Below are 27659 nucleotides of genomic sequence, written 5' to 3'. Positions count from 1 at the left end.
CACCTGTTTGTTCTCTTCTCCAAGGTAATAAGGTCTGTGGTTTATTCACATTTGGGTTCCCCAAACTCTTCACTTGCCCCTTCTGCAGATGGGGACCTCGGGGAGTGTCGGGACAGACATCTGTGTCTGGAACTGCGGACTGCTCCCCTCAGGTGCCGTGGGCACTCTCGTGCTCCCTGTTGCTAAGGCACTGTTCTGTGGATTAGCATTATAGTCTGAAGTAAAACAAAAACCCATAGCTAACTTTCTTCTAATTACCATTCGCATTCACCAGGCACTTAAAATTGGAATTATAAAACTACAGACATAGAGAAACGTTAGAAGCAAATCTTTCCTTTCAGCACTGGCTTAAAAAAAAAAAAAACCTGGCAGAATCATCTCCAAAGCCATCAGCCTGGTCTCCGCACCATCTGACGTGGGCTGTCTGCAGGGAGGGCGGGGCAGCGGCCCAGTTCCCCGTCAGTCCGGGGGCCAGCCTTTTGTGGGAACCGGGGCTGCTTCTTCTGGGGAAGCCTCCCTGGTGACTTTTCAGAGTTCAGGAAACAAATCAACATGGTGGGAATTTTTCTAAAGATGAGCTTTCTGAAGACTTTCCCCAAAGCGTGTGGGGTAGGTGTGTACACCTAAATTTCAAACCCTTAGACGTGTCTTTGCATGTTTGGTCTGACTTTGGCTATGCTCAATCAACCAGCAAGAAAACAAACATGTTTCTTAGGAGTAGCGTCTTATTTGGTAAGATAGGATAATTACAGTGAATTAAAATCTTTATTTAATCTTGCTACAGTTATACTTTTAATGCATTCTGTAATTGCAAACCTTTAGTCTGCTAATCTCTGATTCATTAGTGGGTTTCTTAAGTGTTTGTTAAGGAGCACATGTAACATTCCAGTAATTACTAATAATCTTTGTTCATATCGCATTTACAGAGATCTCTGCAGGGAGTTTCATTAGGCTCATCGCCACTTATTATCAGTGCACAATTTTTATTAGCAGCCTCCACTCCCATTAAATGTGGAGTTGGGGGCTTTACAAAACAAAAGTGAAATCTCTTCTCTCTTCTGGCTAACAAACTCAAATATTAAGTCTGTGTGTCACTGTCCTTTCAAAATCACAGTGTCCTCTAACATCTGCTGTCCCTTTTTACAGCAAGGAGAAGGGCGAGGGTCGAGATTCCACGACAGATCTCACCAGTGTTTACTGTCAATTGGTGGCCACGTTGGAGTTGGAGCTGGCGGCTCCTAGTGGGGGTTGCCCTTCCCGCCTCCTCACCTCCATTGACACAAAGGTGTTATTTTTATGAATCCCAGTGCATTATGATAACATAAAATTCCACTCAGAAAAAAAAAACAGTGCCATTTAGAACTGTCTTGGTAGTAAAGGTCCCCTGCATCCCCACCCTAAACAAAACCAGATCTTCCTACCTCGTCTTTGATAGCTGAATTCCCTTTAACAAGGACAGCTCCTGAGAAACAGTGTATCAAATTAAAAACCATAAGGAGGGTAAATGATTGACCTGAGTGCTTTTCTGAGTGCAAGGTTGAATTGAGGAAGGTAGGACAGGGTACAAAAATACTATGGAACTGGAAAATGATCCAGAAATGATGCTACAAATAAATTTCACCTATTTTACTGCTTTGCTTGAGATTAGTGACAGTGTCAAAGGGATGGCTTGGACTGGCTTTTACCCCACCCCATTCCCACCCCCCAAATATCCATCAGTTTCCTACCCTAAAGCACCACAAAAAAGTCATATGATCTAAGTAAAAAGCAGAGTGCACACTATGCAAATATAGCTTCGGGACAAATCTCATCACCCACCCTAATCTGATTTTTGCAACCCAATTGCTGCACTTCATACAAATATATAAATTGCGCGTGTGTGTGTGCACACGTAGGTCCTAAAACCATTTCTCCCAAGAACAGACTCCATTAAACATAAGTATTTTTAAAGAAGATGATAGATTACAAAATTACTCTGTAATTTTGGAATTTTCAAGCAACCTCATCCTATGGCTTTGAAGGCAGCAATGACATCTTAGGCCTTACAGACATGTCTTTCTTACGGCCATATCTTAAGAAGTGCTCTGATGAGCTGAACATTTAAAGTGACATTGCTGACTGTGCCGAGAGTCGGCAGCAGACTAGTTTAAAACTGGGCGTCACTGACAAAGTGAGGTCAGTGGGAAATGCCGCAGTCGTGCTTCTTGACCAGGGTAGAGAAAATTATTTTCGTGAATGAGGTCATTCTTTGGCTTTGTGACTGTGAAGCAGTCCTTCCTTGCCCCCAAAGGGCAGTCCCATCCCTCTGGAAGGTGTACAGCGCTCTGTCCCTTGGCATCACGGCTGACGCGATGGCCCGCTCCTGGGCAGCGGGGTGAGGGTTTGAGCCACACTCTATTCCCTTGTGTTTTGTTTTGACCGGATGTTAGGCACTGAATATTTCTCAAGTGTTATATTTCATTGTCCAATTTTCCAGTTTGGCAGGACATTTTCCTTCTCATAAAAGAAGTTACTCAGACAGAGATTCCAGATCTCTGTCTAAGCTGCTTTTATTGGAACACTGGAAGGGTCCAACCTTTTCTTCTCAGTACAATCAAGAGTTGTACGGCTTTGCCTTTGTATTCCCATAATTTTACAAAGAGTTGAATTACGTAAGTGGAAAATTGTCTCCTCAAGCATAGAGAGAATTTGTTAGCACAGAATGTAGCTTGGAAAATGCTGATGTAAAACTTCAATCCAAGAGAGAAACCTTTTAAGTTGCTAAAATGTAGTGGAGAGGAAGAAGGAAATTGCTGTTTTACATGATTGACCAAAATGCACTGTAATTATATCAACTTAAAACAGATTCTTTAGAAGAACTGATAACTCTGTGATCAGAATAAGTCACGTGAACTGGAACGAAATACTGCATGTACTCTGTCTGCAAAGTGTAGACACGCAGTATGTGCGATGTGCCATAGAAGAGACAGCTGTTCTTGCCTTGGCCTGTTTAATGGGACCTCCAGCTGCTTTAGCAGTAAAGGATGGTGGGGAGGCCTTACTGAGGAAGTAGTATTTACCATGCCAGCTCATCCCCTTGCATTGCTTGACAAGGCAGTTGTGGACTCTCCTCATGTAATGCTATTTTGATGTTGCCACTCCTGTTTGTAATTAACATAGCATCACTCATCAGGCAGTCAGCTTCTGAATGGAATGCTCCTCAAAGATTCCACTGGCCGTCTTTGTGGCCTCTTCTGACGTGGGTGGGTAAAGTTTAATCACAGATATTTAGCCCAGAGATATCCCTCTTATTTCCCTCTTCCCTCCAGTGTCCCTACATTGTCCCATTTTCTGTCAGCCACGGTCCACACATAGATATGAGATCATTGCCAATAAGAATGATACCAGTGTTCATTCAGTATAAGTAAAACTCATTGGCTAGCATCTGATGCTCTGAGATGCTGTTCCTAAACTGTTCCTTGCATGTAGTGATCATCTATTTGTACCTAACTGTAAGCAACTAAAGGGCAGGATTATGTCTTACTTCTGTGTAATACCTCAAGTAGTAGAGTGCTTAATACATAGTAAATGTTCAAGAACTCTTGTCAACTTAATAAATAGTGGGTTGGGAATGCCATCAGTTGGATTCTGAAAATAGAAAGAGATTGTGACTAGTGAGTGGAGTGCCTAGACATCCAATGGCCAGGTTAGATAAAGCTTAAGCTGACAGAAGACCCACCTTACCCGAGCCTGTGGACATCATAGACAAAGCTGATGTCTCTAGCCCTGGCAGGAAAATTTCCGGGCATTGAATAGCACTTGCTTCAGACCCTCTGCTGGCACTTTCACAGCCCCTGGTAGGACCAGAGTCATGTACAGTAACTGACAGATGGCTATGAGGAGTTCCCTGAGGTACTCCACTGAGGAACAGGAAAAAGTCAAATGACCTATGTCGGGCTTCGACTTTTATCTCACAAATACCCCCTGGACCTTCTCAGGTCTGCACCCACCCTGAGCAACTGGATGGCACCAGTGGAGGGCTGTGGCACCCATCCAGAAGGAGGCTCAGGTGGCTGCCCTGGGGGGGGGGATTTTTCCCCTCATGTCTCCTGAAAGGATGTCTTCCTCACTAGACTTTGTTTCTCTCCTTTCCCCCCTGAAATGCCTCCTCCGGGCTCACTCTCTTGCATCTCTGAACCGCACCGGGCCAGCTCAAATCCCTTCTTCCTGAAACCCTGCCCAGTCCTCCGCAGGAAGCGGTGACTGCTCCCTCCGGTGAACACCTGGGCGATGTGCTGCTGATGCCCCGTGGCATTTCTGGCTATTTTCCCTTATATTGTTATTACTTTTTCTCATTTATTTATTTATTGAGTTTCTTAACAGACAATGTCCTAGGTTTTTGTGAAACTTGCGACATCTTATTTCCAATGGCAAATATTTTTAAAATACATGGTAATTTAGACGAAAAGTATCTAGAAAGGAATTTAACAGGTAAATGAACTTAGTGAAAGTTATTGTAGCTATTATGAGAAAAATCTATAAGCATATAATGCTTTAATTAATTTTTAAAGATTTCATTTATTTATCTTCAGAGGGGAAGGGAAGAAGAGAGGGAGAGAAACATCAATGTGTGGTTGCCTCTTGTGTGTCCCCTGCTGGAAACTGGCCTGCAACCCAGGCATGTGCCCTGACTGGGAATCAAACCGTGGTTGTTTGGTTCCCAGGCCCGCGCTCAATACACTGAGCTACACCAGCCAGGGCTATAAGCATATAATGCTTTTATAATTTGTAAAATTATTTTAAGTTATTTTCTTAAAAGAGAACAGTTAGAGAAGAATCTTGGACTTCCCAGCTAGACATTAAAAAAAATGTTTCAAACTCAGCAATAAATATGGATTACAAATAGCAAATGAAGAAATAGAGATTCTGTTATCTCAACTCTATGCTGTAATCCAGACATATGAAACATGCTCCATCTACCTGACCATCAGATCGCTTTCTGGGATCTCAACAGAACTGCTTACTGCATCTTCTGGGCTAGTGATGATACACTCACTAAGTGCACCTTTGAATCGAGACTAGTTTAAATGAGTTAGCTGACCTGGTCCAGTATCTTTGGATAAGCTCCATGAAATTTAAACTTCAGAGGTATTGTTCTTGCCTAGAAACTAACCTTCTAAAACTGACCATGCTAATAGAACTACAAGTTTGATAAGCAAAACCATTATGAAGATGAATGTCTATGACAGTTTTGATGTTGACAATAGTAGCCCATCTAGGGCTGTGGAATATTACTTGCTGGACTGAAGAGGATCGAGAGCGGCTCATATTGAATGCATCGTTTTTTAAAAACCTATTTATTAAAAAAGGGATTACCAAACAAATACATCCCTCTCATTACATTTTTGTTGCCACCATTCATGTTCTGACATCATTATCTTCACCCGGACTGTTGGATTGCTCTCACATTCTGCCCTCTATACTCTCATTTTAATCCATCCAATCAGCACGACAGCTCTCCACTTCACAAAATCAAACGTAAGCCAGCCTCCCTTTTCCACTCTTACTCTGTACTTATTTCATTCATACGCCCAACCGCTTCAATCAGAGTAAATTATTCACTCTTTTCTGTGATATATGTGTCAGTTCTCAGCATAATTCCCTGGGGTCTAGAACTACAAAATAAATCACTCTTAGAGACTGTGTTCCTATCATAAATCCAACAGTTGGAGAAAAACATCTCAAAGTAGACAATATTAGAGATGCTTTTGAGAATTCTTTTTAAAAAAATGCTTGGTAAAATTGTGGAGGAAAGTACAGAAGGGGTACAAGCCTTAATTCAGAATTGTAATGAGGAAGTTAAGCACAAAGAGTAGGCCGACTAAAGAAACTCCAGAACAGAGAACAGCTGGGGTGGCGGGAAATGAAAACACCTGCCATAAATCTCTTTTGAAACAAACCCCAGGGTAGAATACAAAATGAAGGTAAGACCCTCATACTGAAAACTTCCATATTTTGAAGTTTAGAGTTCTGAGACCCGTGACCATACCCAAACAGAAGAGAGCAGAATTTAGCGTTCTAGGCTGGGACACACTTGCATCGGCCACCCACTGTCTGTAGAGCGCTGTACTTCTGGAGAGGCCCCGGTAGCCTGAGCTGCCCACGATGGCCAGGTCCGCGTCCTGAAGTAGTGAGAGTGAGGGGTATCCCAGCACCGCGCCGACCCCTGCCCTAAACACGGGCTCCTGTCTGCCAGAATGATGCCACATTCACAGTCAGGGTGGAAGCGGCCCTATCAGCTGCTCTGTATTTCATTAACCCTTTGTATTAAATTGCCATCAAGGAGCACTAGTTATGATAAAAATAGAGCTTTGTTTCATACGCATCTTCAGATTTCTGAATTCTACATTAACACAGTCTATGACGTCTGTGTATGCTTTTCACAAAAGCAAAAAAGCATAAATGCCTCAGGGTGCATCTGTCTGGCTGAGAAACAGATGTCAAAAAAACTCTTTCTGCGGTTTCTATTAAAGTTCAGAGAAATATAATTTTAGAGGTTACAAAAATAAGGTAAAGGCTATATAAAAATAAATCAATAAAATCTATAGCAAAAAAAGAATATTTTGGATTAATCCGTAAAAGCTGGGTTTCCTCAGACTTTGAAAAATGAGAAAACCAGTTGACAAAGTCCTTAATTTGGATTTTTTTGTTTGATTTTGTTTCTAGGTTCCAAATTCAGAGATGTTCAACTGATCCAAACAGTTACAAAAGCTTAGGAGACAGCTTTCGAACAATTTTCCGAAGAGAAGGGTATGTATGGTTCTTCATATATAGATTCAGTGTTGTTATAGGCATTTAAATATGTTACTGTATGACACATTTTCTCATTTTGAATGGGATATTTTCCTAGTTTTATTAGGGAAAATATGAGGTGCCTTCCTACTTTTCTATGTTGTTCTTGACAATATGATAAAAATTAATATGTATACAATGAATATACCATAAAAATATATCAATGATCAGTTTGATGACTAGAGGAAAATTTCTAATTTGTTCCATGAAGACTTTTTAAAGTGTGCAAAAACTAGGACTAAGGAAATGTGACAGTTCTTTTTTTTTTTAACTTTTTTTATTGATTATGCCATTACATTTGCTCTATTCCCCCCCTCCATTCCCCTCCACCCTGCATACCCCTCCCCCACCATTTCCCCCTTTAGTTCATGAACACGTGTCTCAAATTCTTTAGATTCTGTATTTCCCCTGCTATTCTTACCTTCCCCCCTATCTATTTTCTATCTACTGTCTACGCTACTTATTTTCTGTACCTTCTCCCCCCTTCTCCTCCTCCCACTCCCCTGTTGCTAACCCTCCATGAGATCTTCATTTCTATGGTTCTGCTCCTGATCTAGCTGTCCTCTTAGTTTGCTTTTGTTTTAGGTGTGGTTGTTACTAACTGTGAGTTTGCTGTCCTTTCACTGTTCATCTTTTTTATCTTCTTTTTCTTAGGTAAGTCCCTTTAACATTTCATATGATAAGGGCTTGGTGATGATGAACTCCTTGAATTTGGTCTTATCTGAGAAGCACTTTATCTGTCCTTCCATTCTAAATGAAAACTTTGCTGGGTAGAGCAATCTTGGTTGTAGATCTTTGGTTTTCATGACTTGGAATACCTCTTTCCAGCCCCTTCTTGCCTGTAAGGTCTCTTTTGAGAAATCAGCTGACAGTCTGATGGGAACTCCTTTGTAGGTGACTGTCCCCTTAGCTCTTGCTGCTTCTAGGATTCTCTCCTTCATTTTAATCTTGGCTAATGTAATGATGATGTGCCTTGGTGTGTTCCTTCTTGGGTCCCACTTCTTTGGGACTCTCTGAGCTTCCTGGATTTCTTGGAAGTCTATTTCCTTTGCCAGCTTGGGGAAATTCTCCTTTATTATTTGTTCAAATAAGTTTTCCACTGGTGGTTGTGCCTTTCCCCCTTCTGGTACCCCTATAATTCGGATGTTGGAACGTTTAAAGATGTCCTGGAGGTTCCTAAGCTTTTCCTCATTTTTCTGAATTCTTATTTCTTCATTCTTTTCTGTTTGATCATTTTTTTCTTCCTTCTGGTCCACTCCCTTGATTTGAGTCCCAATTTTCTTTCCATTACTATTGGTTTCCTTTGTATTACCATTCATTTCAATTAGTTTAGCTTCCATATGTTTCTCTAATTTGTGACTAAAATCAACCAGTTCTGTAAGGATCCTGATAACCAGTGTTTTGAACTGTGCATCTGAGAGACTGGCTATTTCTTCATCGCTTAGATCTATCGGTTCTGGGGCTCTGAGTTGTCCTAGAGCCATTTTTGGTCTATTCGTGCTGTTAAGTGAGCGGAGCGAAGCCTTAGTTGTTTACCAGGACGGGGCGACCCAGGTCGCTGGTTTGTGATGCTGTGTGTGTGGGCGTGGTCAGAGAGGGAGCAATGGCGGTCCTCTCCGCTAGCCCAGCCCGTCCAGTCACACCACATGCCTTGGACTTGTTTATCCGATAGGAATTGTGCGAGCCTGCTGCCCCGCGCCGGCTTCCCTTCTCACTGGTTTCTCGGACCGATCCGCGGCACCTCTTCCCTGTGCGCTCCCGCTCCCGTAGCTAGCTTGCTTGCGATCAGTGCCTTTCAGTGCCTTCCGCTGCTTGTCTGCGCACCGCGCACCACCCGGGAATTTTTTTTTTTTTTTTTTTTTTGCTAACCTGGTCCGCTGCTGGCTTCGCTCCTCGTACAGGTTTAGCTGAGTATTTAGATGTCCTTTGGACTCCGTATTGTCGATTTTCCGTGTGGCTTGGTTGTGACTGTTGTTAAAAATAGTTCTTAGATTTGGTTGTGCACAGAGGCAAGGTGGTTCCTCCACCTACGTCTCCATCTTGGCGGAAGTCCGTGACAGTTCTTTACTTTAATTCTTAATGCTTTTGCCTGAATGTGTTCCCTGTTCACATTTCCTGTTCGCATTGTGGTTTATGAACTGATCTATATCAGATATTGGTCTGCCAAATTCCTCATCCTATTTGATGAACAAGTCAGTAGAATATTTTGATTTTATAAGCTAAAATGATCTCTGATGTATAGATTCAGTTGAAGACTTCATCCAGCATGATCTTCCAATGGATGTGGTATTTGCCTTTTGGTTAAAGTTGTTTTCATAAGAGAATTGGTTGAAAATAATTATACAAAAATGATAACAGTGATAATAATAACTAGTAAGTATATTTAGCCTGACTATGTACTAGGAATTCTCCTTATTACTCTGCGAGGTAAGTTCTGTTAGGATCCATTCCAGGTGGACGGGTGAGGAAACCAAGGCTCAGAGGAGTCAGCCATGTCCACATGTCCGGTGTAAGTAGTGGAGCTGGGACTCAAGTCTGGTTCTGCTGGACCCTGAAGCCCATGCTCCTGACTGCGGTGGTCACCATGCCTCTTGACAGATTAGATTGTGGATACTGTTCTGCAAAAGTGTTCATTTTAGTTAAATATATATGGTGGACATCTTTACATTACGACAGCATGGTAATTTATTTATCTACCTGCTGTAATTTATTAAATTAATCCTTTTTGTGGACCAATCGATTGTTTTCAGATTTTCACTACTATAAAGAGCAGTGCAATAAGTATTCTTATACTAGTTTTGCATGTTTGTGTACATATATATATATATTTCTATAAAATGAAGCTATGGGTTTACAGGATTAGATGTTACCAATGATCTTCCAAAAAGCATGTAATGATTTTATACCCTTAGTATTTGAGAGTTCTCATTTTTCACAACCTCTCAAACACTGGACATTATCGACTGTCATTTGGTGTATGTCACCAAAATATAATCTATATTATTATTAGATTATAATTGTTTACAATCTAATGGGTGAAAAATAAAATTATGTTATATTATTCCTGTGACTAAATGCAAGTCCTGCTGCCCACTGCTGCCAAAGCCAATGCTTGAGAGGCAGGTGATAATGGTTTAAGTGGTTTATTCAGGTGCCAGCACCTGGAAGGTGGGCACTCGTGTCTAAGCCCATCTCTCTGAGGAGATGGAGGACTCACGTCTCAAAGCCCAGCATCTCCCCATCTCAGTGGAGGCTGAGGTTTTTATGAGGAGCAAGAGGGGAACAGAACAAAGAGATGAAGGGGGGAGGTTATGAGGTGCAGACCCACTCTGTCCATTCCTGTAAGTCAAGTGATGGTGTGACATGTGCCATCCTGGTTTAATCATCCTGACTTTACATCATCCTGGCTCCACAGTTGAAGGCCAGCAAATCTCCCGGAGCTGGGATGCCTGGAGGTCAGAGTTTGTACCTTTTGAAGTTAGTTCCTAGGATTCTTATACAAACATGCTATTTATCTACAAGCTACTAGGCAGAGTCAGCACTTACAGAAACAATGTCAAAAGCATGGTGTAGTGGGTTATAATTTCCCAATGTTACATTCCTTTTATGTAACTGGAATTCAGCATACTTTTATATTGTAAAGTATCATTTCTTTTATGAATTGCTTGTGTCCTTTGCCTATTTTTTCTTAGGTTAAATTTTTTTTAAATTGATTTGTAGGAGTTTGTTTGTTATAGGTGCTAATATTTTGACTCTTACATAGGATGCAAATATTTTTCCTAACTCATCATCTGTCTTACAACTATAGTGTCTTACACCTTTCAGAAGTCTGTATCTTTTAAAGATTGTGATTTTATGATTATATGTCTATTTTCCTTTGTAATATCTGATCTTTATGTCACATTTAAAAAGATTACAAACATTTTCTTCTGATACTTTTCACATTTAAATCTTTAATTCATATAAGAATTTTTCTATGTGCAGTATGATAGATAGGAATTTAGTTTTATTTTCATTGGTTAGTCAATTGTCCAAATACCACTTGTTGAAAATTCATCCTTTACACACTAAATGAAAATGCTAGTTTTTTTACATATTAAACTTTCACGTACATCATCTAATTTTTCTATTTTGTTTCTCCATTTCCTGTTCTGCCTCATTAATTACCATTTCTAAGCCAGAATCATACTGTTTTTGTTATTTTATCTTTAGAGTATTTTGAGAAATACGATGGTGTGCAGAACCCTTCTAATACAGCCGACCCTCTTCTCCAGGCTCATGTCCGATACACAGACCTGCTTTAGGAATGGCAGACGTTTCGGCCCCTGGGCTCTGACCCCCTTGTGGCTTTGTGTGCTGTTCCCTGTCCCTGGAGGACCAACCTCCTAATCCACACACGCAACAACTGCTGTTCCCTCCAGGGTGCCTTCACGTTTCACCCTGTCTGACCATCTGCCACATGCTTTCTTTATGAGTCTTTCTTTCTATACATGCATATGCTATATAGAATATAGTATGCATCACCCTGATTTATTGTGCTCATTTTCTGTCTCCCCTCTCTCACCCCAAGTGCGTATTTCCCTAAGGGCCGTGTCTCATTTAGCCCTGTCCTCCTGAGGCCTGTCTTTGGCACTGACTAGAGATACTCAGTAAGTGTGGGCTGAACAAATGAATGAATGTCATCACAACAACATCATGATGAAGCAAAATGAAACAGAGATGATAATTCTTCCTGAAGTTACAATAATGATCTGGACACCTGATTAAAAATTTTGAGCTCACCTAGCAACTAGGATTGGCAAGTTCTTGCTATTACGAGAGTGATGTGATACTTAAGTGCTATACATCAGTACTGTACCTGTTTTATAACAATTAGGATCAAAGCATGTTCATTTTACCCAAAACATACATAAAGAAGCCATAGTGTGTTATGTAATCTGTACACGCGTCCCTTTGCATTAAAACAGCAGTGTCGGCGAAGCCAAGCTCTGTGAGCTGTAACGGATCTCTGAGCTGGCTGTGGGGCTTCCTTAGGCAGGCTCTTCATTTCATGTGTGTTTTAGGAGGAATTTGATGTTTCTGCTTTGATATCAAGTAATGTAACAAACATACAGTATGTGTGGTCCTTGCATAGTAAAATTGGCCTTTTCCTAGACTGGACGTATAATTGCTTCTATAGCAAATTGGCATTCTTTCTGTGCTGCCTTCAGATCTGGACATGCTGTTAGCCAAAAGCCAGAATACTCCACTCTTAGAGATGGAAATATTTGGAAAAGAAAAAAGCTGCCTGTTATTTTTGATATAGAGTAAGAGCATTTCATTGCCTTAGGTTAAAAAAGAAAAGAAAAACTTTTAACACATACCGTGTTGAATTTTTTTTCCTAGTAAAAGCGGTTCCTTTAGATTTTCTCTTTTAGCTTTTAGACTAAGTACACTCTGCTTTCAAAGATGTTCACAGAGGCCAGTTTGGTCTGCAGTCTGCAAGGATAGAGCTAGTCAACTTGACCTTTAGCATATTTAGGAGAATTCATACCTCCTGGTTTTTCCTACCTCCCTCAAGTTAAAGGTTTTGAAAGCTGGTCTTTTTCTCTTGTTTGAAAACATTAAGCTCTGGTAAGGCACACAATCTGTGCAGATACCGCAGTTCCCTCGGTGAGAATGCAAAGTGGTAGTTGTTGGAGATGTAGTTCCTCACCTCTCTGCGAAGAATTCACATTTCCAAAAGACAGTAGCTAATCCACCTGGGTCCAAAATCTTTTACTGGTTCTGAGATTCTTTTTCTTTGTACTTTCATTAAAGAGATAGTTTGTCAACCCAGCTTTATCGGAGTTAAAATTAATTTAAGTCAAAAACATATACCTTCCAAATTCTGAGTAAGCATTTCTATAATATGAAATCATCATATTTAGTTAACTTTTATCAAAGAGGCCATCACTGTTTTCTCTAAAAAAGAAGAGAGAACTCAAAGGAAAGGAATTTGTCACTGTTGAGAGCACTTCATTGTCACCATAATCCTTTAAAAAAAATTTGTTGGTTTGAGAGAGAGGGAGAGAAACATCAATGTGGGAGAGAAATGCTGATTGGTTGCCTGCCAGACATGCGCCAACCAGGGATCAAACCCGCAACCTAGGTGTGTGCCCTGCCCGGAAATCAAACCCCAACCTTTTGGCTTATAGGACAATGCTCCAACCAACTGAGCCGCACGGACCAAGGCAACACCATGATTCTTCATCTTTCTCTGGTTTGACAGAAATAAACTAACTGGTCCATCTACTGTAATTGTGAGCCCAGAAAGGCACAGAGATTTAGCTTAGTTGATTAAGTGCCTTTAAAACCAGTAAAGTTAGTGTTGCACTCTCCTAACAAAAAGCGGCTGGTAATTCTGTTTGCCATGTGTTCACGCATCGTGCCTCACTCCATTTGTGCAGGGTACCTCGTGGGCCTTCATAGTCTCTTTCATACTCGTCCTTCCTTTAAAGTGAGTGATTGAGATGTTCACCGATGGGTGAGGGGATTGTAAATATGCTAATAAAACTGGGGCTGCCCAGCCCTTTTCTCTTCCTCCCCTAAAAGTGCCTAGAAAAAAAGGTGTTAAAAATAACAAGATTTTTTGGTGACATAAGTAAAGAAGAAGAACTAATATTTATTTTTTTCAGTGCATAGGCACTATTCTAGGGACTTTCTCATTCATCATTCTCAACATAGCACTGTTCTCAGCACAACACAGCCTCATGTCTGTCTTCCCTATGAGGTAATGGAAGGTCTGAGAAATCAGATAACTTGCTCAAAGTCACCCAGGTATTTGTGGCGTACCATGCTCTTTCCATTACACTATATTACCTTTCACTAAACACCAAATTTTGTTGTTATTTGTTAAATGTAAAGAACACAGGGTGGAAGTAGTGGTTGGAAACCTCTAATTTTTAAATACGTTTGATATATACCTTCCCTCAAATCCAGTAGCAATTTATAGTAGCTTTATGTCCTCCTTCAAGTGAAACCTGAATATGCTGAGAGACCAGTATACGAGGTCTGTCCAGAAGGTATCCAGCCATGTACTATAAAAAATAGAAACATTTATTGAAGAAGATACAAGATATGAGAAACATTGTACTTGGGACAATGATGCCTCAGTCCCCTTCAAAGTAGGCACTTTGGGACCTCACGCAGGTCTTTTAATTGCCATCAGCTGCCCTGTTGTATTTTACTGAATATCACTGATGGTCTTAAATCTCTTCCCTTTCCAAGGTGATTTTAGTTTTGGGAAAAGCCTGAAGTTGCAGGGTGCCAAATCTGGGCTGTAGGGGGGCTGAGTCACCTGGGTAATTTGATGTTTTGCCAAAAACTCTGCACAAGACATGATGCATGAGCAGGTGTGTTCTCGTGATGAAACTGCCAATCTGAATCATCCTTCTGAATCATCAGAATAGTTTCCACAGAGAAATATTCAAACTTAAAGCAAAGTCTGATGCAACTTGGCTCTATTCATTGCTCTATTTGCTCAGTCATTTTGGATAAGATGGCCACACAGTACACATGCTCATTCAATGGCATCTACCTCCTCCACGGACGACAGTTAAGTCATCATTGTTCACGCATGTGCATTCCAGTCCACTCTCCTTGGCTGACAGGTTACATCACTGTTGCGAAAACCATCCTCGTTATATTAACAATGGCTGGACTTTTTCCGGCCACTGTTAATATGTTCAGTCAACCAAATCTTGTTGATTCTGAGGCAGCACCACAAACCTCTAACAACTGAAGTCAATCCAGTTGTTGCCCCATCCCTTGCAGACAGCTCCATGTCTGAAAAGTGTATGGTTTTCCATCCGTCTACTCTCATCCTGCATGCTTCTTGGTTTTCTTATGAGAAAAATTCTTGGGCATTGCTTTGCCCAGGGCAAATAACTAGGAAACGACTAGGTCAGATTAAACTTAGTTTCAAATGAGAAACATGTTGATTGCTGGTGCCTTCAGAAACACAGTCCTCTTCGGAAAGTAGAAACTATGTGGTTGCATTTGGGGAGCATTTGAACTGTGCTCTGTTTCACGATTTGTTTTCTGTAACCACTGATGCTGCCCCAAGTATCATCTTACAATCAGACCACTTGGTGATTATAATATTTTCTAGTTAAATGACATTTAAGGCCTTGTTTTATGAGCTCCAGCATAATTGGCTAATTTGGTAAACTCCAGATGTGTGAGATAATGTGCCACTCGTTTAAGTGCCTTTCAGACGGCATGAATGGCACAGCCCCAGGAGGTGTAATCACTCCCTCTTGTTTTCATTAAGAACGGCAATGAGTGGGTTTTGACACAGACAAAGGAACTGGGGCGTCTACAGCTCAAAATCAACAACAACCCTGTAAGATTTGGACATTTTCTTTTTACAGGTGAACTCGTTCCGAGATCTTTGGCTTAATTTGGTCTTTCTTAGTGGGTCTACTTTTTAAAAAGTGGCTTATACCATCTACCATGGCCGGGTGATTTTGAAAACCACCTTGAGGATTGAAAAGACCTCTGAAAATAGAAAGACCTGTCCCTGTAGAAACTCCCCTGAATAAAGTCTCTGGAAACTGTCTCTCACTCTCCCATGGACGTGAGGACAAGCATGGGTTTGAAGAGACAGTGGAGGAGCTAACCTGCCCCGCAGCCAGGACCATGGATTGGGTCTTCGCACATCAGCAGCTTCACCGCCTAAACCAAGTTCCGACCTCACAGGGCCCCATGGTTGTTGCTGCTTTTTTCTTCTTCTTTCCACCCTCTTCATCATCCAACAGAAACCGGCTCATCTACCCAGCACGGCCAAACTGGAGTGGGCTTGTGGTTCTCGGCATCACTGTTCTCTGGGTCCCGGGGCCGGTCCCTCTGATCTGCCTGCAGACCCAGTGCAGTTCACACACAGCCGAGGCATGGGTCGCTGTGGCTTCACTGCGCTTTAACCAATGCAGTTTTCACGCAGACGAGTGATTGCAGAATGTACCCCAGACCTGAAACATGTACCCCGGAATGTACCCCAGATCATCTGCCGTGTAGATCGAGTGTGCATAGATCATGCAGTGCTGACTGAGTTTGCCCGAGTGAATTCGTTCCTTGGTGGGGGCCAGGTGTGCGCTGCGTGTGTCATGAGTTTCCTGGTGCCCCGAGCTCCTTATCTCCCTTTTGTTTTACCAAAGAGGCCCTTCCTGGAACCCACTGGACTTCCCTGGAGTGCTCCCTTGTCTTGCTTTGTTCCCAGCTGTATTGCGATCTAATCAACATATAACACTGTATAACTTTAAGGTGTGCAAGGTGATTGATGATTTGATACAAATATGTTTTGAGAAATGATTACCGCCACAGGGTTAGTTAACACCTCCATCTCATGCAATTACCGTGTGTGTATGTGTGTGTGTGGTGAGAATGTGTAGGAGTGACTCTCCTACCAACTTTCAAGTATACAGTAAAGTATCGGTAACTGTAGTCACCATGCAGTACATTAGATCCCTGCTCCTTTGTTTTGGGGGGAGCAGAAGGAGGAAAGCAGAAAGTCCCAGCTGCTCCTGCTCTTGCACTGCAGAGTTCAGCCCTGGCCTGCCTGGCTTCGGATAATGGCAAAGTGTCCTCTTTAACTGGGGATAGAAAAAATGAAACCAGAACACAAACAACACAGCATGGGAGAGTTTGCAGAATCACTCTAGCAAATTCGTCTGGCAGGTCTTACAAGTACACTGAAGCCATTTCCTCTTCCCAACCTTCCCCTGTTTTGGAAAGAGAAAATAGGTGATCTCAATTCAGTCATGGGTCTACTATTACTTTTCTTAAATAATTGTGATCCTTTTAAAAATGGTTTATCAATGCTTTAGTACAAGGGGGGGGACCAAAAACTGGAATTTATTTATAAAAAATTGTGTATTTAGTCCTGGCTGGTGTAGCTCAGTGGATTGAGTGCAGGCCTGTGAACCAGAGGATTGCAGTTTGATTCCCAGTCAGGGCACATGCCAGCCAGGTCCCTAGTAGGGGGTGTGTGAGAGGCAACCACACATTTCTCTCCCTCTCTTTCTCCTTCCCTCCCCCTCTCTCTAAAAATAAATAAATAAAATCTTTAAAAATTTGTGTATTCTTACATGTTTAAGTTTTAGTCACCTTCCTAGTACTCTCTGTTTGTTGCAATATACATATCGAGACACGTTTTCCACTGCTGAAAACAGGTTTTGAACTCATCGATTTGGATGTGTTTTAGTTCTTCTGTCATTTCTTGTTTCACCTCTTCCACATCAGCAAACCATTTCCCTCTGAGAAATTTTTTTCATCTGGAGAGACAACAAAAAAGTTGCTCAGGGTGAGAGCAAATAAATAAGGAGAGCAGGGCATGGGGGTCATGCCGATTTTGGTCCAAAACTGCTGAAACTCAGAGCAGTTTGAGCAGGTACACTGGTAACTCACCTACCATGAAATGGGCAAACAAGTTGAAAGAATCTTAAAAAAAAGTTCACTGAAACCAAACGTACCCTCTCACAACAACACCAGCTGGTACACTGCTACAGATGGATTCCTAGAACACTCATCTAGTGGGGGAAGCCTGTATGTATTAAAAGGGCCCACCCTCCAAAAGATAATTTTGTTTTTTCTGGGGGGGGGGTTCCCCCTCATATCTTACCCTCATAATTTTTTATATAAAATATATATAATTGCCTTCCACAGAAAGCTTATATGATGTTGCTAAGAACTTTAAACTCTGATTATTTAGCAATCCAAGGTTGAAAATGAAAAGATGAAGGGTACAGAGAAAGAATACTGAAGAAGCATAGTGAGTAGCTTATTTCAGTATTTTTTTGAAAAGCCAGGCTGTTGAACTGTTGCTACATCATTTGGCATTTCTATCTCACCAGACTGTTTTACACCACTGTGAGGTTGAACAGCTGTGGACTTAAGCTGTTTTGGGTTGTAAAGAGGTTTTCACAGTTGGGAGCAGGCAGTGAATGTTCAGGTGCCCAGAAAGCAGCATCCTCAGAGCTTCGATGTCCCAGAGTTTTGTTTCCTTTCTGAAATCAGAGGGCTTTTGTTCTGCCCACAATGTGACCTTTAAAATGGTTTCAGCTCCTAGATTCCCCTCCTGTCATCACCGCAGATTGCTAGCTGACAGTCACACTCTGACTCCCCCAGCCTCTCACTGACAGTGCTTTCTGAATTACTGACTGGCCTTTGGCAAGGATTTAATCGTTGCCAAAGAGTAAGTGAAAACGTTTGCAGTGATGTCAGCCCGTCAGCAAGGCCTGATTAAGAGACCAAACACAGCCTCTCTCAGCTTTCAGTGCTGACAAGAGGGGAAGGAGGGCCAGTTGTTTGGGTGGAAGGAGTTGTCTTTCTGGAAGGTTTGTGTCTTAATTTGGAGCCCGAGCAGATATTCCCTGTGTTTTATAGATTGTTAATGGGAGGTGAGGAGATTCCACAGTCAATGGGAGATATCCCATTGGAAATATTTTTAGGCCTTTATTTTGAGCTTTCTGGATTTCTGATGGGCTAGAACCATAGTCACCTTGGGAAAAATAATATGTCTTTACCAAAAGCAAAATCCTTTTTCTAGTGGTGGTTAAACTGAATGTTTTCAGATGAGAATGAGACAGAAAATATTTTTAAAACTCTTCTACTATTTTCTAATTCTCTTATTGTACAAAGCAATTTAGGCATGAGTTGAAATAGATAAGGCTAACAAAATTAATGCTTTATCTTCATCACTGATTTCATCTAGTGTCTCTGATTTTGTAGACTCATGTCTTCAATACACTGTCTTTTTGTCTGTTCCTACTCATATGCAAATTTAATCTCATCTTACTTTCCTCAGAAATAAATGGTCACATAAAAAGTTATGCGCACACATATATGTGTTTAAATTCTAACTGAATTGCTTATAGATTGTTACATTTGCTCTGAGAAGCCCATGAGTCTGATGCACTGGAGAACCCATGAGTGTTAATCATGATGAGCTTTCACTCAGTTCCTGCTTAGGAATCTGTTTAATGGCCCAGCTATGCTGCTCTCATCACTGGTCCGTGAATTACTTGTCTGGTCTCATGACTTTGGCTTTGCCTTTCCTCCAAGTCTTTCCTCCAAGTCTTTCAGGTGTTCAGGAAAGGAGAAAATTCAGGCACTATGGTTGTAATAGTGATTGCATTCAGAACCACTGTCACCATTTTAGTTCTTTACCATCTATGGAATGTGCTACCTCACTTGATACTTAACAAGAGCACTGGCAGGTAGCAAGGTGAGGAGTATGAACTCTAGCTTTTTTAGTTAAGAAATTGATAAAACGTTAAGGGACTTGTTCAGAGAGTATTCATATGAGCTCTTCTGCATCCTGTATCATGCTCTCTACTCTATCAATAACTCGATAGAGACATTAATAATGATAGAAGCAGCACCTGAGACGTACACTGTTCTCATTGTTTTGGATTCAGGGCATTGTCACAGATCTCTCTCTGCTGAGTAGCACTTGGGGGAGGCACAGGTACCTTCTGCAAAGATAACGTCAGCAGAAAGGATTTAGTGAGATACCCAGAATAATTGATGAGATCCTAAGATTAGTACTCACAGAATACAAAATATAATTTTTATGGTACCTTGGGCAAATGAAATTGGACTACAACATATTTTGAAGTGTGGCACCATCATCTGATGAGACGAAGATAGAGTGGTCCGTGATCATCAGGACAGAGTTGACTCCAAAGGAAGTCACAGAACTCAGCTTAAGGATATGGCTCAGTGCATGAACTTCAACACGGTTATTTGACCTGTCGGTGTCATTGCCTAACTCACCTGGAGTATTGGGTAATAACCAGGAAAACCTCATGAAGCACAAGATGAGGCATTTAACAAAAATTCCTGGATGCATACCAGAAGAGGTAAAAACTATCTTTAAGAAACCAATGTGACACAGAATTGTTGGTAGCTCTAACCAGTCTCCAATAAGGACTGAGGCCCTCGGTCCAACAACAACTTGGAAGGAACTTAATTCTGTCAACAGCTGCAACTTGGAAGTGAATCCTCTACCAGTCCAGCCTTCAGATAAGACCTCAGATTCAGCTTACAGTTGATTGCAGTCTCAAGGGACCTTGAGTCGGGGGCCCATGCTAAACCACACCTAGTTTCCTGCCCCACATAAATTGTGTGGTAATAGAAATTTGCCACTAGGTGTTGAAGAAATGTATTTACACAGTAATTAGGTACTATAAGACCAAATTATGTCTGTGAAACCTTAGACATATTTATTTAGGGCCCATGATATCTGATTCTAATCTTTCAAGCTTTATCTTAACTAGAGTCATTTCATGTATTTTATTTTCAAGCACTTCCGGACCAATTATAATTCCTTAAACAATTTTTCTGTGCACATTCTTCAGCCAAGAATGGCATTTCCCCTTTTGTTCAGCTAAGAAAATTCTGGTTATTCTTAAATGCCCAATTTGTATGCCATCTTCTCTTTGATGCCTTCTCTCATCATCCAAAGTGGAAATTATTTTCTCCGTCTGTCTCTTTGGGTACTTTGATCCTCTGTGCCAACATTTCTTTTTGCAGCCCCAGGAATGCATGGATTACAATCCCACGTATAAGTTTTAGAACCTTGGGCAAATGATTTAATCTCATTATATTTCAATTTCTTCAATTGTACTATAGAGATAGCAATACCTGTCTGACTGTGTTGCTAGCATTCTGTATAATAGATGATATGTAAATTAGTAAATAAATATTATAGTTAATTATTTGTAACTGCAAGTGGAACTCTAATGAAATCTTCTTTGGGGCTTCTAAAGTGTATCACACAGTTCTTTATATATATATTCATCATCTGATTTAGATTTTTCTGAACTTAATTGAATGATTGGTGGTTTCATACCAGGTCTGTCCAGAAAAAGTCCAGCCATGTAATATGAAAAATAGAGACATTTATTGAAGATACAAGATAGAAGAAATATTGTACACAGGACAATGACACCTTAGACCCCTTTATTGTATGCACTTTAGGACCTCACACAGTTCCAATCACCATCAGCTGCCCCATTGTATTTTCCAGAATTTCATGGATTGTCTGAAATCTCTTCCCTTTCAAAAGTAATTATAGTTTTGGGAAAAAGCTAGAAGTTACAGGGTACCAAATCTGGCCTGCAGGGGGGCTGAGTCCCCTGGGTGATTTGATGTTTTTCCAAAAAACTCTGCATGAGACGTGATACATGAGCAGGTGTCTTGTGATGAAGCTGCCAATCACCAGTTGTCCATAGCTACATCTTTCTGAATCATCCAAATAATTTCCATGAAGAAATGTTCATTCTTCAAGGAATATATGATGCAGGTTCATTGCTCTACTTGCTCAGTCATTTTGAATGTGATGGCCCAGTATACATGCTTACTCAACATTATGTACCACCCCAATGACTCGTACAGTGAAATTGTCATTGTTCATGCATGTGCATTCCAGTCCACTCTCCTTGGCTGCCAGCTTACACTGATGTCACTCAAACTGTTCTCGTTATATTAACAATGGCTGGACTTTTTCCATATAGACATCATATGTACTCAGCTATTCTAGCCACATTAATACAGAAAATAAATATTGTCAAGTCAAAACTAATATGAAGAAAAATTTACTACCCCACTGGTATCATTAAGACCAAGATTCTAAGGACAATAATTTATCTCTGTCTCTAAAATATAGCATTATTGTAATAGCTTCAGGAAGATACTGGAATATTGTTGATGGCTGTGCAGTGGTCTAAAGGTAGGGGGTTGGATTTTGCAAATAGGTTTTAGATTGAGGAGACTCACCATTGACAAGTATTGCTGGGTGGTTTTAGGGCTTTAACTAGGGAAACTGGAAGGGACATGAAGGCCCAAGTGAAGGGCAGTCTAGCCCCATTGCTTAGAATGTATTCTGTCTTCACTACTGTACTTAGACACTGCCTGCCTAGAGTTTCATAAGTGCAGGGACCCAAAACAGTATAAATAACAACCAATGTTGTGGTCAATAAAAAAATGTAATAGAGTAAAAGCAAAGGAATCTTTAAAACAGAATCAGAGACAAATCAAGAGTTAGAATTTAAAAAGCCATTATTAACACACCGCAGAATAGCTTATATTACAACTGTCCTGCTGAAAACCACTATAAATATTGTACAAACTACACAAAACTACTGTAGTAGCTTTGAAGACATTAGAGAACCAGCAAAGCAGACAGAACTCGTAAGGTCTACAACAGCGAAAGGCAGGAAGCCCACCTCAGTGAACTCTACATTCACCCAGGCTTTTTCCCTAAAGGCTCTGGTAAGTCTTGGGAGAAAGGCTGGGAAGGGAGTTGAGACCGAGCCTTGGTTGAAGAGGAGTTAGAGTTGGCCCTCAAGCTGCCAAATGGCTGGGACCTGAAGATCACAAATCCCAGAGAAGGGCAACTGCAGAGAAGGGAACCCAAAGATGTATATGTCATTTCCCCTTGAGGCATCTGCCAACTCCTAAGCTGCATGTCAGCAGAGGAAAAAAAAAACAAAAAACAGAAGTTGGGGAGCTATGGAGATAAGCAGAAATTTCATCAGCCCCGTGATGCTGGGAGACAAAGTTTTCTTGCAGTTCAAGCCCAGCCAGACAGAAGAATTCTAGTGCACACTCCAGGTTTTCAATTGAGACCCTGAACATCCACTCCCATGTCAGGGCTCTGCCCTGGAAATCTGGGAAAAACATAACACATTGTTTAGGCCTAACAAAACCTGAATGCAATCCTCAGCAAGATGAAGGCAACCTGCTTACTCCATCTGTTGGCTAGGAGAAAGTTTATTCCCCTTTGAAAAATATACCATCATCCAGAGACTGTTTGATTTGTTCTTTATGTACAATGTCCTCATTCAATAAAAAAAATTATAGGACTTAGGAGGGGAAAAACCAAATAACCAAATATCAAGAGAAATAGCAACAATACATGATTCAAAATTTTGAATTATCACACCGGGACTTTTAATTTCATTTCCATCCTGGTAAAATATACTCGGCATAACGTGAAATTTACCATTTTAGCCATGTTTAAGTGCATGGGTCAGTGGCATTAAGTACATTCACCTTGTTGTGAAATCATCACCACCATCCCTCTCCAGAATTTTTTCATTTTCCCAAATTAAACTCTGTACCCATTAAACAATAACTCCTCCTCTCTCCCTCCCCCAGGCCCCTGGCAACCACCCTTCTACTTTCTGACTCTGTGCAGGTCACTATTCTAGATACTTCATTTAAGGAGAATCACATGTCTTTGTATGTGACTGCTTATTCACTTAGTATGATTTCTTTAAGATTCATTCGTGTTGTAGCGTGTGTCAGAATTTCCTTCCTTTTTAAGACTAATGCCCCATTTCTGTAGAGACCACATTTTGTGTGTCATTTACATGTCAATGGTCATTTAGGTGATTTTCACCTTTGTGAACAGTGCTGCTAGGAACATATGTATACACACGTTTCAGAATCCCTCCTTTCATTCGTTTTGGGTACACACACAGAAGTGAAATTGCTGGATCATATGATAATGGTATATAAAACAGACTGGGAATTCTTTTAAAAGATATAACAAATATGTTTAAGAAAGTAACATAAAAGATAGGGAATTTCACCAGATATATGAAATCTGTTTTTAGAAATACTCAAATGTGAATTTTGAAAAATAATACAACAGAAAATAAAAACTCAATAGATGGGTTTTTCAACCCATACATTTTATGGTCAGCATGTAAAGTGTTAATCATTTTGTAAGTTCTTAAATATTAGGAACCATAGTGCAATAGTAGGTACTCAATATTGTAATTGTTTGAATAAGGACAGGAATAATAATAATAATAATTATATATATATATATATTCTTGATGAGAGAAATCATAAAATTTTAAAATCTCATTTTAAGCAACTAAGCAGGTGCCTGGCACTTTGCTAAGTACTTTACATACATTAACTCAGTTTTCACAATGACCCATCGGGGAGAAACCATCATTCTTGTTTTATCGGGAAGTCAACCAAGGCCCAAAAGTTTATGCCATGGTCTAATGCTCCGTAGATTGTAGGCATTTGAGTCCAGGTAATCTGGCTTAAGATTTTTATCTCTACATTATTTTAAAAGATATTAAAGAAACAGAATTGTTCTGCTTTGGCTGATTGACTAGTGGAAATTTTTAGGATGTAAATGGAAAATGAATAAACCAAATTGCTTGGTCACATCTGCTAGGGCGCTACACGCTTCTTGCAGGGTGACCTTTACATTTTTCAGATGTTCCTTCTGGACAGTGAGGCACTACTTGATGTATTTTGGCACGGGCTCTCTGCTGCCTGTCTGATGCATAAGCAGCGCCACCACAATGAACAGAATGTCCCGTCTTTCTCCTTAAACTGCAAATTGCTCAGGGCCACAAAATATAAACCAGGGGTTTAGAGCTGACACTTTCAATTTCCTCCTTTCATGTTTGTGGATCTCGTTTTCAGGATGCTGACATTTTACCTTTTCTACATCCCTGTCTTCACGTCTTCCTCCACCCCATCACCTGTCTTACATGTTTAATCTCTTTCGCTACACCTCCTCAGAGCGTGATGGCTTTTGATGGCCAATTTCTTCTGCAGTGATGGGACATTCCTTGGGGAAATCCATTTCTTTCAGATTTGGCAAGGAACATCATACGTTTGCCACATCAAACAAAGGCAGTATTCATCAGGACTCTAAGATCCCCAGTATATTTGTGTTCAACTCTCTCTCCCTCAAAGTCTTTATTCACTTTGGTTACATTTCTAAGTGTCCCACATCCTATTTTATTCTCTTATTTTGGACCCTCCAATATAAAATACTTTTTCTTTTTTTCTCTCCTTCCTCCCTTCCTTCCTTCCTTCCTTCCTTCCTTCCTTCCTTCCTTCCTTCCTTCTCTCTCTCTCTCTCTCTCTCTCTCTCTCAAAAAAAAAAAGCTACTAATTCTAGACAGGATTAAAACAAACAAAATTTTAAAAATATCTCCTGTTGTAATATTGTGAAACAGTCATATCATTAAGTATTTATTAATTGCTCTCTGGTGTGAGACCTAATGCCCTAAAGTTTACAGAGGTTTTCAATATAGGAGGTTAAGGGCAAACAACAGCACTGTTTCAGCCAAGAACAGGTGCCTACATCTTTTCTGTATTTATATCGCTTTCTCTCAGTCTGAGAAGAACACATAACTCAGCAAGCAGAGAGCACTTAGCAGCTATTTATGTGTACACAGTCCCCTGTCAGGCAGCACAAAGAATATGTTAAAAAAAAAAAAAGAAAAGACACAGCTTTGACCTTCTAAAAGCTTAATTCTGCAATGAAAGGAAGGACCGAATAAGCAAAAATCATTGTTTCAGTCACATTCTATTAGCCTTGGTGGAAACATCCTCCTGAAAGCAATTGCAAAAATGGTAGAGATCCGACCAGTAGGAAAATAGACTTGCATTTTCAACACCTCCATATCTCTTCATATCCCTTCTATGGCCTTTCTCGGTCCCAGGAGAAAGACCCACAGAAACGATGAAGGGACTTTCCAGACAGAAGTAAACTGTCTCCGTAGGAAATAAAAATCTTCAAAGTGTCCCTTTCATTGAAAGTGCTGTTTTTCCTTCGACAAATGGACACATCAGGCATAAAATTTAATTGGGAGATACTAAAGTAGGGGTCTGGCGTACCTGAATAGGAGAGGTTACAGCATTCCATTAAGCAGACAGCAAGGCGCTAACAATGCACTGACTACTTTATATCACAGTATAGTGAACTTCTAATCACCGTCGACTGCTTGGACCATCATTTATTTAGAATTTCAGCAGCCTCCTGCTAAACTCTCCTGTGTGATTCTATTTTACATTTCTTTTCCTGTGTGTTTGTTTTAATTTAAGAGCCAGTGTGCATATTGACAATTCTTTGACAGCAAGGGTAAAAGCCACCAGGAGTGTATCTGTTTATTGAGGACTGACAGCTTTATAGCTAACATAAAAATAATCTAATGTTTATTGGGGCAAATGTTTGGACTGAGGATTTAGTGAAACTACTGAATAGAGAAAACCTTTTCATCCTAGTCAGACTTCTCAAATAAGGTTTGGGATCAACTACATGGAAACTTTCTGCGTGGAAACTTTCACGCCCCTCCCTTCGTTGGTGCCCCTATCCACTCCCCTCCACCTCACTCCCCTAAATTGTGTTTCTACGACAGGAGCTTTGAAGGAAGTAAAATGGTGAAAAGAAAGATGCTACCGTGCAGGGATTCATTGTGTGCAGAACCTGCATGGACCATGCAAACTTTCTAGATAACAGTAAAACAAAGCCAAACCTTGTTGCTTGTAATATAAACTGCTCTTTCTCTTTTTTCCCCATAACTTACATATAATGAGAGCTCTTAAAAATTTTTGGTTTTGGTTTTTGGTTCTGTTATTTTTAATTATTATTGATGGGAAAGAGGATCAGAATTTACTTGAAACTGTCTTAAAACTGGTTTTAAACTGTTAAGGAGTTGTGTGTTTTCAGTTTCACCTTTATCTGAGCATCAACAGCATTAGACCGTTGTCTTTTAAACTGACATTTGAAAGGTTTAAAAATACGCTATTCTCTCTCTAAGTGGAAATATTACGCATTTGGAAATAATCTATTAAAGTAGTTCATTAAACTATTGTCAATGCTAAACTTTTTTTAACTTGATAGTAATTAAAATTACCATTAATACTCTTTTCCCAACATCTTTCTTCCAAAGAATAAGCAAGAATTCTGTACTCATCTAACTCATCCTAGGAACCTTCAGGCCAGCTATTATGGTTCCTCTCTCTTTCACCACCACCATGCACACATATACCCACACCTGATCTTACTTTGCATTGAGCAAAATAAATGGGAGAAAAAAATTAAGCAACTTGTTAAAGGTCTCTGAGCAGTGGCTACAGGACTAGAAATGGAAACCAGGTTTACTAGCTGAGTCCAGGGCCCCGAGGCAGTTAAGTAAAATTCATTGGCTCTTTCCCTTGAAAAAGCGGTGTATACGCTAACAAAGCTGAGATGTGAACATTCAACTAGCTCAGTTTTCAAGTTCATCGCTGCAACTAGATGACCCCCGGGACTTGGGGAGGTTTTTGTGTGAGTGTGCTGTGTATCATGCATGCAATGTGAACAGGACAGAGAGATTCCGGGAATTTCACACTTGCAGCAGCTGAGAGGTAGCCTTTTCGAGGAATCATATAACAAGAATGCACCTAAAACTAATTAACATGTCACCAGCGGGCCACAGTGAGCTACTCAAAGGTCAGGATCCTATTGCACCGGGCTTGGTGTCCCTGGGACCTGGCTTGATGCCTGAGTCATAGATGGAATTTGACAAGTATTTGTTGAACTCGACTAAACTATATTGAAATTTTTAATTCTATTTAAATAAATTTTGTCCTTTTTTAAAAAGAAAAATAGTATTTTTGTTTGCTAAGTAGAACTTTTTGTTTACTAAGTAGAACACATAATTCATTTATCAGTTTCATTTATTTATTTCATTTATTCTTAATTCCTTTCTGCGTCTTGTCCATGGTGGCAATGATTTCCTACATTTTAAAGTGCTATAATGTTTTGTCATGTGCTAGTGAAGTGGAAGTTATGGTGTTTACAGAATTTTTATTCAGTTCCTAGAACATCAGCTTGTTAGCTTTCCTGAGAGTTAACCGACTTCAGGGCTTGTGGGCCCTTCTGATTTATGTAGTACAACACTTCACTTTCTTAATAAATGAGGAAAGCCATCTCTTCCCCTGACCACAGTTGTCCTTTATCACGTTTCCCATGCCCTGCCTGGAACGACTCCTTGGCA

At 40.5% G+C, this 27659-nt stretch overlaps 1 protein-coding gene and 1 pseudogene across 3 annotated transcripts in view; one reads left to right on the top strand and one right to left on the bottom strand.

Moving 5' to 3' along the window:
• Positions 1–6248, bottom strand: part of LOC119063443 (calponin-2-like) — a 48012-nt pseudogene extending 41764 nt beyond the window's left edge.
• Positions 1–27659, top strand: part of SLC25A21 (solute carrier family 25 member 21) — a 496967-nt gene that overhangs the window by 354595 nt on the left and 114713 nt on the right. For all 3 annotated transcript variants that reach the window (XM_053672523.1, XM_053672522.1, XM_037164763.2), the window contains one exon: positions 6706–6789. In XM_053672523.1, the coding sequence (XP_053528498.1) occupies positions 6706–6789 (84 nt within the window). The remainder of the gene's footprint in view (positions 1–6705; positions 6790–27659) is intronic.

This window comes from Artibeus jamaicensis, unplaced genomic scaffold, assembly GCF_021234435.1.
Source record: "Artibeus jamaicensis isolate MK-2021 breed Jamaican fruit bat unplaced genomic scaffold, CSHL_Jam_final contig_760, whole genome shotgun sequence".
Classification (NCBI taxonomy): domain Eukaryota; kingdom Metazoa; phylum Chordata; class Mammalia; order Chiroptera; family Phyllostomidae; genus Artibeus; species Artibeus jamaicensis.
Note: the sequence above shows the minus strand (reverse complement) of the source record. Positions and strands in the feature narration are given on the sequence as shown.